Consider the following 14,056-nt stretch of genomic DNA (forward strand, 5'->3'; position numbering starts at 1 on the left):
AACGAGATGCACACTTTCCTCTGACAGCCCTACACCAACTGTAAGATGAATACTTGGCGCCAACCCCGTCTGCTAAAAAACAAGTACCATTGGCTACGAAAGAGACAACTAACAACTGTCCCTTATCGTAACAAAATCAGAACATCTGTGTCGCCCATAAAACTTCTGACACCCAACCCAGATGAGAGGACCTAATGGCATTTTAAACAGCTGTCACTTCACCATCTGCTTGGAGCTAAGCCCATTAACAAACACATAAAGCACGATGCCTGTACCAATATATCTCAAATATAGGGGTGATTTCTGATATTATTACATCGATTATAACGACAGATACGGCTCCCGAAATCTCATCGATTCGAGCTTTCATCACACCCCACCAACACAACAAGTATGAAACCAATCCATCCAGCCGTTCTTGAGTAATTATCTACACAGACAGAGACACATAACAGAAAATATAACCTCCATTCCATGACATTTCATGGAGGTAACTAATTGAATTCTAATTCACTGTTGAGTAGCCTTCGGTATGTTATAAAGGCTTGCGTTATGGTCGCTTCCGTGGATACAACTGCAAACAAGTTCCTGTACGTTCGAACGGGTGGCTATATTCTAAAAATGCTTTGGTGTTAAAAAAATACACCTGTCGTCAATAGATGTGCAGTTACAACGAAAACATAACAAGCCGCACTTGCAGGTCATTCATGCTGTTGATACGCCAAATGATAGTTACTCAGCCAACTGGATATGATTTTGGAAATCCTTTGCTTGAGTAACTATTATATGGCGTATCTTATCACCTTTCATTGACGCATGTGGCTGATAATTTTGCTTCGCGTCATCTTTCTTTCCTAATTAGTTGTGAGTGATATTGTAAAGGGGAAATGTTGTCGATCTTCGTGGTAACCTCTTCACCGCGAACTCAACACTTCCTCTGTTACAGGAAAACCCTGCATCACAGTTTCATCCGAGAACATTGAACCGAACACTCCATTTTCACCATACTGCGAAATGAAATCCCCGCGGAGCATTTCCCCTTTTACGGTACTTAATTCCCTATTACAAAGTTATAGCTTAGCATACAACAAATACAGAAAGTATCATCACAGGCAGAGATGTTCGGCCTGCTACTGTGCTTGTTAGGTATCTCATGACGCAGGGGATTTAAAACAAGAGCTTCTGAAAAAAGCTAGTCTTTCGCTTACTTATATTGTGTACGTAAAAATGTTTGGCATAGTTTGGTCAAGCGTGGGTGCCAAGTCTGCAACGTTGGCAGCTCTGGCACAGTTTGGTCAAGTGCTAGGTTATATAACTGTTTAGTAAGGTAGTCGTTCTCACAGAGTATATTTTACTTGAACTACATATAATAACACAACTGCATGAATGATGTTAACTTTATTCGGATTGTTTCGCTGTTAAGAACGGCTCTGTTACAGTACAACAGGGTTTTATGAAAGTGCACTGTAGTAATCAAATTTATCAGTAGATGTGTCCTGAATTTCTGCAAGAACAAACAAAGTATTGTCACCATAAACAACATAAAATATTAACACATGGCATATACAGTAATGGAAATATTTTTTTTAATGGCAAGATCATGTGAAAGGTAGATATTTTAAACTAAAACAGGTCCGTGATATGTTTAATGGAACGTTTCGTTTCTTTTAGTAACGCAATTATGCTTTTACTTGACGGAGTCGTGACGTCACGCGTCAGACTCACTCCGTCGAGCTCGGTCAGAATCTTCCCTTTCGAAATTATAAATTAAATGTGGGTCATTCTATTTTCAACGCATCCGAGGGCTACTATTTTGCTGAAAGAAGTTTGTTACACGAAAATAGCCTGAAATTTCTTAGAGTAAGAAATTTCCGAATACGCCCCCCTCCCACACCATGTCAGATGCGGCGCACGCATCTTACACAATTCTAGATTTTGTAGCGGTGATTTTCCATAAAACAAAGTAAATGACATGTCAAACTGTTCTCTGCAATGTCTGTTTTATTATAACCAAACAGCGAACATGTTAGTTTATAAATTGTATACAATCTTACGAAGAAATCCTCACCGTTCACATCCGTCTCTGCAAATTCCTGCTTATAAGCCATGCAGAAACCAAGCAGCACATTCATGGTAGGCCGATACGTATGTCATAACGTTACATGCCGTCGAATCTGCAGGGTAGAATATCTCGCTAGCACGATATGGCATGGACCGCAAACCAAGCAGCACATTCATGGTAGGCCGATACGTATGTCATAACGTTTAAATACCGTCGAATCTGCAGGGTAGAATATCTCGCTAGCACGGTATGGCATGGTCGACCCGGACGGACGGACGGACGGACGGACAGAAATCTAATATCGGTCTGATTGCCTTTCGCCGCGGAAGCGCGGCGAAAGACAAAAAATCTACAATAATCTTTATTCACACAAGGGACACATTTTCGACTTGTCAGAAGACGAAGCCTGGGTGATCTACAGGCCTTTACTTTCATGAAACCAATGGACCATCTGCAAACACGTGTCAAGGGAACAGTCAACAAAATTTACAAATCGAAAAAAAGATAGAGACGGTAAAAAAGGAGGTTCAAAAGTATACGCACATTAACGTTGATACCAAAGTCTTTGTTAAAACAGTTGTTCCTCGACACCTAAGCAGCTCTTCACCCCAAAGTAACATTAAGTGTCCTCAGGTGCCCCATCTGCTCATTAAAATCATTGTGTTGGGACTGTCTTTGTCATCAGGGTAGAATGAAGCTGTACTTGCACGGAATTGAAGTCGCTGATCGTGAGGCTCAGCGCGATGGCGAAGCACATAAACAGCATCATTAGGGCCCCGTTTCCTCTAGTCGGAGATCGCTGAACGACCATTGAGCCACCAAAATTGGATTCGTATGACCCTTTATTCTATAACTGTAATATGAAAAGATTATCAAAAAACAATAAAATACACAATACATAAAAAAATCGTTCTTTATGTATGGTATTCATTGAGCGATCTGTCGAATCTTTAGACTATCTTACCTTCCCAAAGTCTCGAAAACGGTATACTTAGATCGAATGACGATTATCTTCGGATGATTATTACTAAGCAATCTGATGTGTATTTATTTAATGATCGATCAGAAAATATTATTGCATCGTCACCTGCATGACACGTTATTGGAAGTGTAAACAAGATCAACGGAAAATCAGATCCGCTTATCGGACATCATCTCTCGCATTGTTGAGCACAAAAAGACCATGAAATGAGAGTCACAGTCATTTAATCCAATGATTGTAACTGCCAAGGTAGTGAAGATAATAAAGAGGAAATTCACTATCATGAACATTTAAAAGTATGTACAATTCTCCTAGGAAATTCTGTGTTCGTTATCTTGCTCTTAAATTCTAGCTGCATGCGCACTAGCAAATAAATTGTCATCGAGTCTCAGATGGAACAGCGTTTTTTGTCTTTCTCTCGTTGGGAATTCGAAGCAAGTAAAACTGGTGCTGCCTCAAATTTTCATGACTTTTAATTTGATAAAGCTAGAACATTTATGAAACCATGGGAAGCTGCAAGAAAACAAAAGTTCGCATCCAGCTCTGCTCATTTTCCCCTTTAAAAACCTACGGTACTTTGAACAGGTACAAGACATTTTGTACAAAACTGTGCACAGCACATGTAATATCATTTCATTCCAACAAGCAGAGTATTATCCTGGAACAACTTCCACTACATATCTAACACCGTCTGCAAACATCTTAGGGTAAAATAGTTTTAAAGCCTAGTTTAAAACAGTACAACTGATGAATAGTGCACCGTCAATGGAAAAGACTTGGTCTGAAAGAACATGACAGCTTGAGCAAAATACTGTATATTTATTGTCAGACAAGGCTGATAGAAGGGCAGATTGATATTACGGTAAAAAAAATCACCGAATGAACATTTAGGCAGTTTTTTTCATGTATTTTATCATGCAGTTCCACACGGGCATGCATGTACAACATGATGTAAGGCAAACAATTTGGGGGGAAAAATGGTGGTCGGACGCGTTTGGTTGAAGAGATTGATAAGTAGACAGATTCTAAAGCACATCCACACTTAAGTTTCGTATACTCTGCTAACTTTGTACAAAACCATATTTCAATATATCATGTATCATTATACTGCCTGGGACTCTGCTGGAGAAACTTCAACCGATGTAAAGCCGAGCCGGCAAGTTCATTTTATGTGCCCCGTCTCTAACTCCATCGGCCGAAGTTCGTCTGGGATGGAACGATGTGAAGTCACAACCGCCACAAAGCCCTACTGGTACACAAGGCTTTGACCAACCAGTTACTGCCCTACATACTAGTAGAATGTTCAACTACTACATGTACAGCTAACAGGAGCACCAGACTAAGTGCTTCTGATCTCAAAAGCCCTTGAGAGAAATTTACAGGTCGGCGTGATTTACACATGTTTACACACGACGGGGTTATACTGGAGGTCCCTAGCCTACTCTGGTTCGCTTGTCAAGAACTCACTGCCACAGGTCACTAGAGTAGCAACTTCTATCACAAGACAACTTTCATCGCAATAACTGACCTCTATTGAACAATATTAGAACAGATGACATAATGTTTACCTGTATTTTTATTTCATTACTATTATGATTTTTATTACCACTCTTATCTATATCTTAAAGTTTGTAGTATTGATAGTATTCTGAATTATCTAATCATAAATGACCCTGATAGTGATACTCCTCCCAGCTTGGCCTGTATGAAAAGCAGCCATGATGGCTGAATGGAGCAATATCAGGTCTAAATAAAAGCACAAACAAACAAACACATTGAATAGACAAAACAAAGTTTCTGAGCATTACAATAAAACATCCATAGCAATATAATTTACAGGATATGCAGCAATTGGTACAACTACAGATATTGTGTGGACCATTTGACTGCAGGGTACCACTGGCTATTAAACAGAGTACCATAGCTGCCACACTGTGGTACATTAAACTTCAATTGGTCCCCATTTCTTATCAGTGGATTACAGAGAAGTAGGTGAAATATATACATGTCTCCCTATGTACATATAATATTTTATGCTACAACACGAACACCACACCATGTAGTTACACTTCAACACAAATGTTAATAGTCTATCATCACGGTGTCAATATCCCAAAATAACCGGGTACACTTCACTGCAGGTGTTCAATTCTTGATAGCAGATGTACAAAAACAAAGTAAACAGCATTAATCACAACACTAAATATGGCTTTTGATTTATAATATAATCTCTGAACACTAGGAACATAATTTCACATTTCTTTGTCATACAATTACAGCATAATCATACAAAGGACCGTGACAGTCTTTTATTCTAAATACATTCAGGAACTGTTGCCAAGTTTCCAGCTGATGTCTCATTGACTAAATAAATGAAGATTGTTTCAACTACTGAATGAGACAATATCTTGCACTACACTTCTAACTCCACCTGATCACTGGTGTCCCTTACAAAAGCAACAGTTTACACTTTGCTAAATCAGCTTATAAAACTGATTTCCTGTGATGATACTTATACTACACCTAGTACCAGTATCAAAGAGACACACGAGTGTGACACAGATGTACAGTACATGTTAAATATCAGTACAGTGAAAGTAATTCAACACACAATATCAATGCAAGAACAATCACTTTGTATATCTATGTACATAGTAAGCACATTAACATTCTCTGTACAATAAGAAGCACTTGTTCATTACAACTATGTAGGTGGGCATTCCATTGATCATATATACATGACATCAGTGCATGTGTGTTGTGTGATGGTCTGAACAATAGTGAGGCACAAGAACATGTCATCAACTTTGCTGAGTTTGGGGCCAGTCTCTGTGCTCAAGGTGGTGCAAAGTCTTGGAGAAGTTAACAGTGGCATGTTACAGATTTTGTGTGCATTGACGTGGAAATCGATTTGTTTGGACATTAACAAATGTGTTGCAAGACCCTTGCCTGACCTAGACTTTTGTGTTCCTAAATTGTGCCGCCACGTTTTTGGATAGTTATAATATATTGTTGCTGCCTGGCCTGAGCCAGGCCTCAGTATCCACTGATCTGAATGTGCTGCTATGTTTTGGACAGTAGTGATGTATTGCCAGTTCCTGGCCTGAGCCAGGCTTCTGTGTCCAGTGTGGTGGTGGAGGATGGCCGGTTGTGCTTCTGTTGGTTCATAAACCTCTGCAGGATGTCATCTGGGTCCCCAATGGACTGGTCATCACCTGATGAGAGAGCAGGAATCCAGTCAAACAGTATCAACATACTGTACATGTATATAATCAAATAACAGTATAACCCAGGGTTAGTCCTTGGCAATAGCCTATGGCTAGTTGGGCTGTTTGTTTGTTAACAGAAGAACAAATATATAATCAAATATAAACAATCATACATAAATTCTGGTTAACTCTGTTGTATATACAAACTCTTGTCATCAATCCCTCCTTGGTAGAATAACTTCCCAATTGGCTAGTGTTCCAGAATTCATTTTTGCTTAATGCATGATACAATTGCAGCATGTAAATAAATGATATGCTGCTTTAACACTTTGAACAACTTGTCGATTTGTTGAACATTCATTTCTCCTAGAAAAAGCACCTGTCTTCACCAGGCCTTTGAACTCTCACATGCAAGAGCTGATACTAGGGAAAATGCTGCAGGTTCACAAGTGCTGGTACTGAAGCTTAAGATATTGTATTTGTGAAAGGCCGGACAAATGTCTGTCTAAAAAAGCAAGCAGGATCAATGGTGATCACTATCATACTAGCAATACATTAGGGTCCTGTCCAATAAAGACTCTCCTTTAGGCTAAAAAGACTTTGGCAACATCCAAGGAAAAAAATGGCAGATGAACGTTATCAGTTGGCACAGGCTGTTCAAAATGAGTTTACAGGACCAATGATGTATTTAGAGGATCACCCACAGACAGTGGGTTAGAACTATGAGTTGAAAACAAGGTTAATTTCATTCCAACTATAATGTGATGCTGAGTACAAAGAATTGTTTTCAATCTTCAGCAATGCCCATATACAGAAAGGGGAAAGAATATACATGTAATTTATTGGGACAGGCTGTTCAAGTGGAGAAGTTTATAACAGACTGAGTTAGAATTATGGGCCAATTTCATTCCAATTGAAATGTGATGCTGTGATAAATGCAGAGGGTTGTTGTGTATGTAGTATCTTGCTCTGTTTGCTCATAGTGTAAGTATGAACCACCTTTACTTTTCTGTTGTGATCACAAGAATTGGTCAAAAGACCTGGTCAAACTTAAGTTGTGGTAAATTGATCATCCATGTACATTGTAATAAAACTACGCAATTTTTGTTGGGACATACTGTAAAAGCAGAAATGTTTGCAGTGGTTTTATGTTTGCAGTTTTTGCAGTGACTACTTCACCACGAACTTAAAGCCATCGCGAACACTTCATTTTCCCACTACCATGAAAGTAAATCCCCACGAACTTAAATGCATTTACAGTATTCCATGGACAAGGCAGATCCTATAAACTTGTACCTTGTAAGGTCTTCAGCCTCCTCAGTCTTTCCTCATTCTTGGCTGCCACCCTGTCCACATCCAGGCTGGTTAGGGAGCCAAAGTTCCCAGGCTGGGTGCCTGATGGGCCTGGCTGGGGCTCCAGGTAGGAGTCTCCTCCCAAACTCAGCTCATCCTTCTCAAGCTAGATAAAGTCAAAATATATCAATCAATCAAGTGTATGACAGTATGTTTCTGGGAAATTTTGTAAAGGTAATAAGACATATGTAAACACGAAGAAAGATAATTGAAATACAAATATCAAAGTTGGTCAACAAGGTAAGAGCATGTTACACACAGTAAACTAGTTGACAACTCTCTATGATATAGTTGTGCATTTCACTTACCAGATGAGGAGAGGGTGACTTGCGCTGTTGCCTCCTCCTCTCCCTGGCAGTTGGACCCTTCCGTTCATCTATCATGTCAGGCGGGAAGGTGGCCTCTCCATTCAGATCTGAGTTTGATTGGATTCCATTGGTATCTTATAAGTGGTACAATTATGACCACATAATGTGATTATTATAATCAAATTATTGGGGGGAAAAGCACATGCACAGAAACATATTACATAAAAGCACATTACAAATGCCACAAAAAAAACACATAAATTTTGCAACTTAGGGACTTAAGAATACAAATCTGGTATGAACGGAAAAATCTGTCAGAGTAAAATTAACGTCAGCATGCTGATGAATGCTTCAAACCAGGTTTGCACACTGGTTACTAGGTAAGAGAACAGAGGAAAATTCACAATTCCCCAGCCTTGTAAGCATATTATCACGAGAAGCACACTTAGCCCAACAAATCTCAGAGCTGCTTTAAACCAGGTGCATTTTGCCTTTAATAAACTGTGACTTTGAAGTGACTTGACAGCACAGGAGATGCATAAACCTGAAGAGTCATTAAGTACCAGTCTGAACTAAAGCTCCTGACCTGGGGGATTTTCTCTATGCTTTACATGCTCAGTAGAAATGCAAGGGCTCTGTGCATTATTAACTCACTGCTGTGCCCAAACAGGGACGTCAATGATTACCAGTTGACTGGGCGCAGAATTGTGTAGGCAGGGCAATGAGGACTATGCAGTATGTATAGCCATTTGGCACTGCAGGCTTTTCCGGGGCCCAGATGTTGTAATTTGGAAAGGAAATGCCAATTAGGAGACCACAACTGAGCCGACGCATGTCCTGTTACAAAATGGGATGTAGAGTGACTCTGCTGTAGAGTTATGAGCTTATTTCAACACACAAACAAATGTAGGTAAGTCTGTATGAATCAAAATTGAATAATAAGGCACTTCATGCATTTGTTTTAAAGCCATCAGCTTCTTCAGCTGCAATAGCTTCGGCTCAATTTACATGAGGCACTTACGTAGGACAGTGGCCGAGGACAGTTCTTGTTTTACAGACACTGGCTGTGACTCTTGCTGCACGCCACTGCTTATCACACAACCTTTGACAGCGTGGGCTTTCAAAATGGCGGGAGCATTGTTGTTGTTTTGTCATTCAGCAACTGATGATTGTCTCTTTTCTCCCACATACTTGCAGTGCCAGACATGGTGCAGAAGACAGTTTTTTTCTACATCCAAGACATGCAACTCACACATGACTTACAGTAAAATCATTTCTCTGAGAAAAGAATCTGTCTTTTTTCAATCATCAATGTCAACTTTGCTGAAATGACCTCCTGGTTTATAGGACCTACCTATGAAGGCACTCTCAGACTCCAGTAAAGACTTCCTGCTCAGATCATCCCCCCTCTGCAGGCCCAAGTCACGGGGATTCATGTTGGGCATCTCACTCGCTAGTCCACCTGGGGAAAAAGAAAACTATTTACCAACAGTTGACAATGTGAAAAAGTGAGTCTCTTTTCCAAGGAAGGGGTTTCTTGTCAATAATGTACATTGTATGATTTGAATCAACCAAAAAGGGACTATGCAGGATCAAAATATAAACTTACATGTGACCAATATGGCAATGACTCCAGCATTCACCAACTTATGACTTTCCCACAAATAAACAACTCCCAGGCACACTTCACACTTACATTGCAACATCAACAAGCATTGCTGCCACTTCCAGCTCAGCTACGCGCTATTGACCGTCAGTTAGGTAAAAAAAGAGTACTGCTTGTATTTGATATGTTTTAAAATATGTAATGTGTGGTGCACAATACTAGCACTGTATTGTCTGGTCAAATGCAAAATAAGGACAATTTAGTTATATGAACCAACCAAAACACCTAGCAATCTGGGTGTAATCTTAATATCAGGTGGTACAAATCAGAGCTATCAAGGCTAAACTGTGACTACAGCCATTACCAACTACCCCAATCTACAGCACACACTAGTGTCACATGACCTGGTGACCTTTCCCAAGGCACATGACCATCAGAGATGACAAATAGTGGATGCCACTCAAATGATATTCAATGTTCTGTTTTATGTCATGATTACCAGTCTAAACTCTAATTTCCTTACTTTACACCTTATGTAGGTAACATTATGTATATTACAAGAAAATCTTCCCTTCACATTTCGTGAGAACTGTTACAAATCATTTGTTTAATATAGACCAAATCCAGGCTTAGCCCCTAGCAGAATCTTGCTGTTGCATACTACACATTGATTAGCATGAGCACGAAGGTTACTCCAATGTACATTTGGTATTTTCCAGCTAAGTAAAGATTACAGAATAAAGTAAAGATCTTGAATACAGAATTAACAGTAGATTGAGAGACCCACCCTGTCTGAGTTTACCCAGCTTCTCCTCTTGTTGCTGTAACATGGCATGCTGTTGTGCTTCCAGGGCGCGACTTGTGTAGGGGTCGTCAGGGTACCGAGATCGAAACTCCTGTCGGGATACCGTGTTTTCTGCAGCAGGGAAAAATTTCTGATTAATCTTGTTCCTTCCATATCATAATACAAAGAACACTATTGGTATTGTTTTGAAAAGATAGATCTAGAAGTATCCAGAAGAATTGACTTTAGCTAAGACTTTCAACTCACTTCTGTGCTTGAGATCGTTGAAGTCTTCCAAGTTCCTGGGATCAGCGGTGGTGTCTGCTGTATGGACCGGCCTACGGACAGCAACACGGCTTCTGTTCCGCGCCATGTCAAAGATATCCACTCCTGTAAGCTCTCGGCGCCTACAGATGAAACAAAATGGCTTTACCAGTCAGTTTAGAGAAACTTCCTGTTCCAAAAGTAAAGAAACAATTATAAAGCATGTGTCCCAAAAGCACTGGCCATACAAATTATGTGTACTTACTCTTCTATCACAACCAAAGTTTCAATCTAAAAGATAAAGACAGTTACTGTATCACAGTAGATTACAACAATAAATCAAAGAGAACTTACGGCTGTGGCTGTGGTTTGGGTACTGGCACGCTGTCAAACTGCAGACACACAGATAATTGCAATTTTAGATAAGTCCCACTTCATCCTCTGAGATATTGGCATGGAATACAAACTTGAAGATAACAGCAGTGTCATGTGCTCAATGATTTGCATCAGTTTTGGTGACATAAAATATCAATACTAAAGCAAAAATAGACAACTCTGTTTAATATCTGTGATATTACTTTTTTTCATTTCTGAGTAACTACAGCACACTGCATAATATATGCTATGCCCTTATCATCTTAACTTACATTTCTAACAATCTATTTTCCATGCAAACATAGACGCTTTAAAAAGTAACATTGTTAATGTTGGGAGGGGGGACTAGCGTTATGAATCATAAGGTTTAGATATAAACAGTTGGGAAAGATGCCGAAGGCAAGTATACTGAAGGTGACAGTTGGTAAAAGCTGTTTGAAGAAGATAGAACTAGTGTAGAAGGTCTCCTACCTTTGAAGCCATGAGCCACAGTAACCACTGACTCAAGACAAAGAGTGAGAAGAAGAAAAATCAACAGAAGTTGGAAAGAAGGTAACAAAAAAGAAAGAATGCATCTAAAAACAAGTATCATGCATCTAATTCGCCTGACAAAAGGATTGCATCTTTTCTTGTAATATTGCAGCTGGCTATCCACATGTGAAATGTCAAACACTGAGTTAACTTATTGATTTTTCAAGGAAATTGAATGTCTTAAATCTTCTTTTTTAGCAGAGATGCCAGATTTTCAGATGTTCAGATTTCTATCTTTGAAGCAATATACAATCATACAAGGTTTGAGAAAGGTAAGTTTATAGGGAAACTTCACAGTTATTGGCATGCAACTCTGGCAGACTGATTCAATGTACGCTTCAGTATCATGGCACCTCCTACCTTAGCATGGTCCAGTTGACTCTGCACCCTCCTCTGTTCACTCTGCAGCTGGGCTCGCATGGCAGATAGCTGGTCAATCACATCATCAGGGTTTCCTGCAGGGAGGAAAGTCAACACCGCATGAGCACCTTTTATCATGCTGACTACTTTACTTCAGCTGAAGGGAACAAGTCAAAATAAAAAGAGAGAGACAGACCATACCATATGGAAGATTTAGTGACGCAAATGAAAACTAATAACACCATAAGCTTTGGATCCATAGTTTAAAGGTAGAATTTTCCTAATGAGTAGTTGAATGAGACAAACATAAGTCCTCCATTATGTGCTTGACCAATCATACTAAATGTAGTGCAATTTGTGACAACTTGAAGTTGACACTTCCAAATCAAACCCACTGACCTGCCTAATTTACTGGAATGAGTGAATCTTGAAGTACAATATATTGTATGCAAAACTAAAACCCCAACTAACCCTTTTTGGTGATTTTGGATGTAAAAAAACTCAAAAGACATGTTAGCTTCTCTTTGAGGGTGACAGTATTCTAATCTTCTGACAACTGGCATGCTAGATAGCATCATGACTTATGAATAGATGAAAGACATGCTTTTCAGATCATCATCTACTTGCCATCCACAACACGACTTCTTCCATTATCCAGTCTCCCTTTTATACCAGAGGAGTCGCTGGAATGGACTGACGGAGTCACAGTTCCAAATTCAGAACCGGTATCATTGTCGAAAATGGCTGGGGGAATAATGAGCTCACGGACTTGTTCCAGGTAGGCTTGCAACCAAGCAAATAAACTTCAGCTTAAGTAACAGTCCCATTTTCTAGATTCAAATAGTTGAATCCAGAATGTCATTATTTTAATTGAATAAAATTCGATTGCAACAAAATCTCACCCAATATGTAACTGCAAAAGCAACTGATACAACAATGTCAACATAAATCTTGGTGCACACTTTGAGACATGTAGAAAGAAACATGTCTTGAATTTTAAAACATGCATACTGCATGCTTTCAGTTTGCAAGATTACTGCTAGGAGGCATCTCTGCACAAACTCTGATGCTAGAATGACAACAACTCTGCCATTGTTTCATATGCGATTCACACACCACACAACATGAAGGTGACAAACATGCAATGAAAGTAAAAAAAACACAGTTATGAAATCACACCAGGTGTCTGAGGTTTTGGGGACAGAAGCTCCTTTGCTGGTCCTTGGTAAGCTTGGGAGAAGAGAGGAAATCCATCACTCAAAACTAAAAAAAAACTAAATGTACACTTAGGCATATGTGTTAAGCACATAAGCCTTAGGGCTAATATCCCTATATGCCGGCCAAAAGTGACTGACTCTACTATGGCATAAATCCTGCAATACCATCTTTCAATGACTACATCAACTGCAACTTGCAATCACCACACTTCAGGACGATAACTGGGACACCTAAATTGCAACATCTTATCAAAAACAAAATTTTAAACAGGTATTACCTACGTGATGTTATTGGATACAATTCAGCATGTTGGTTTAAAGTCATTGTGTGCAATATTCAGTGTCATTCAGAGCAAACAAAAACATGAATTTTGACAGACCTGGTGCTCTCTCCCTGGTTCTGACAGCAGGTACAGGTGGGGAGGGGGGTGGTCTCTCCTGAGGTCAGTAAAGTAAGAAAACAGACAGGTTACCAAAACTACACAACTCATGACTTAGGTTTGCACATCCGTTTCTGGCTGCTATAATATATCAATTGTAATTTCTTTTTACAGAATGTAAATGTTGAATTAAAGGTCAATTAAGATGCAGAATATCCATGCAAATATGCCAATTATATTGATTAGATGTTCCTGCACACACTGTCCAAGAATATCTTTTGGTACACAAGTGTTGAGAATCAAGGTGTGTGATCTGTACCCTGTAGGAGTATGGTGGTGGCTGGTGGCTTTCTTCTTCATTCTTCCTTAGAGTCGGAAACAGACAGTTCTTTATGACTAGGCTCTGTAAAACAGAAAGTTCAGACACTATGATCACAGTAATTGATAAGAATGATGAGAATGAATATATTAAGGCATTGCTTTTGATTAAATGTGTCATTCAGCTTGCAAACTTTTCAATATCGTGTTACAGAACCATCTAAAACATCCTCGAGAAAAGCCTGTTCCATTTTCATACAATATAATAAAGCATGGTCAACTTGACAAGGATCAGAAGACAGATTAA

At 39.4% G+C, this 14,056-nt stretch overlaps 1 protein-coding gene across 1 annotated transcript; it reads right to left on the reverse strand.

Annotated features, from left to right (window-relative positions):
• Positions 1–4,838: 4,838 nt before the first annotated feature.
• On the reverse strand, positions 4,839–14,000 carry LOC118408793 (centrosome and spindle pole associated protein 1-like). Its single transcript, XM_035809656.1, has 14 exons — positions 13,962–14,000; positions 13,751–13,834; positions 13,432–13,489; positions 13,014–13,064; positions 12,462–12,617; positions 11,835–11,929; positions 11,415–11,441; positions 10,923–10,960; positions 10,572–10,711; positions 10,308–10,436; positions 9,269–9,376; positions 7,915–8,048; positions 7,550–7,712; positions 4,839–6,259 (listed from the first exon to the last, which is right to left on the reverse strand). The coding sequence occupies exons 1-14, from the start codon at positions 13,998–14,000 to the stop codon at positions 6,108–6,110; spliced, it is 1,374 nt and encodes a 457-aa protein (XP_035665549.1). The 3' UTR covers positions 4,839–6,107.
• Positions 14,001–14,056: the final 56 nt, after the last annotated feature.

Source organism: Branchiostoma floridae, chromosome 2, assembly GCF_000003815.2.
Source record: "Branchiostoma floridae strain S238N-H82 chromosome 2, Bfl_VNyyK, whole genome shotgun sequence".
In the NCBI taxonomy this organism is placed as follows: Eukaryota; Metazoa; Chordata; class Leptocardii; order Amphioxiformes; family Branchiostomatidae; genus Branchiostoma; species Branchiostoma floridae.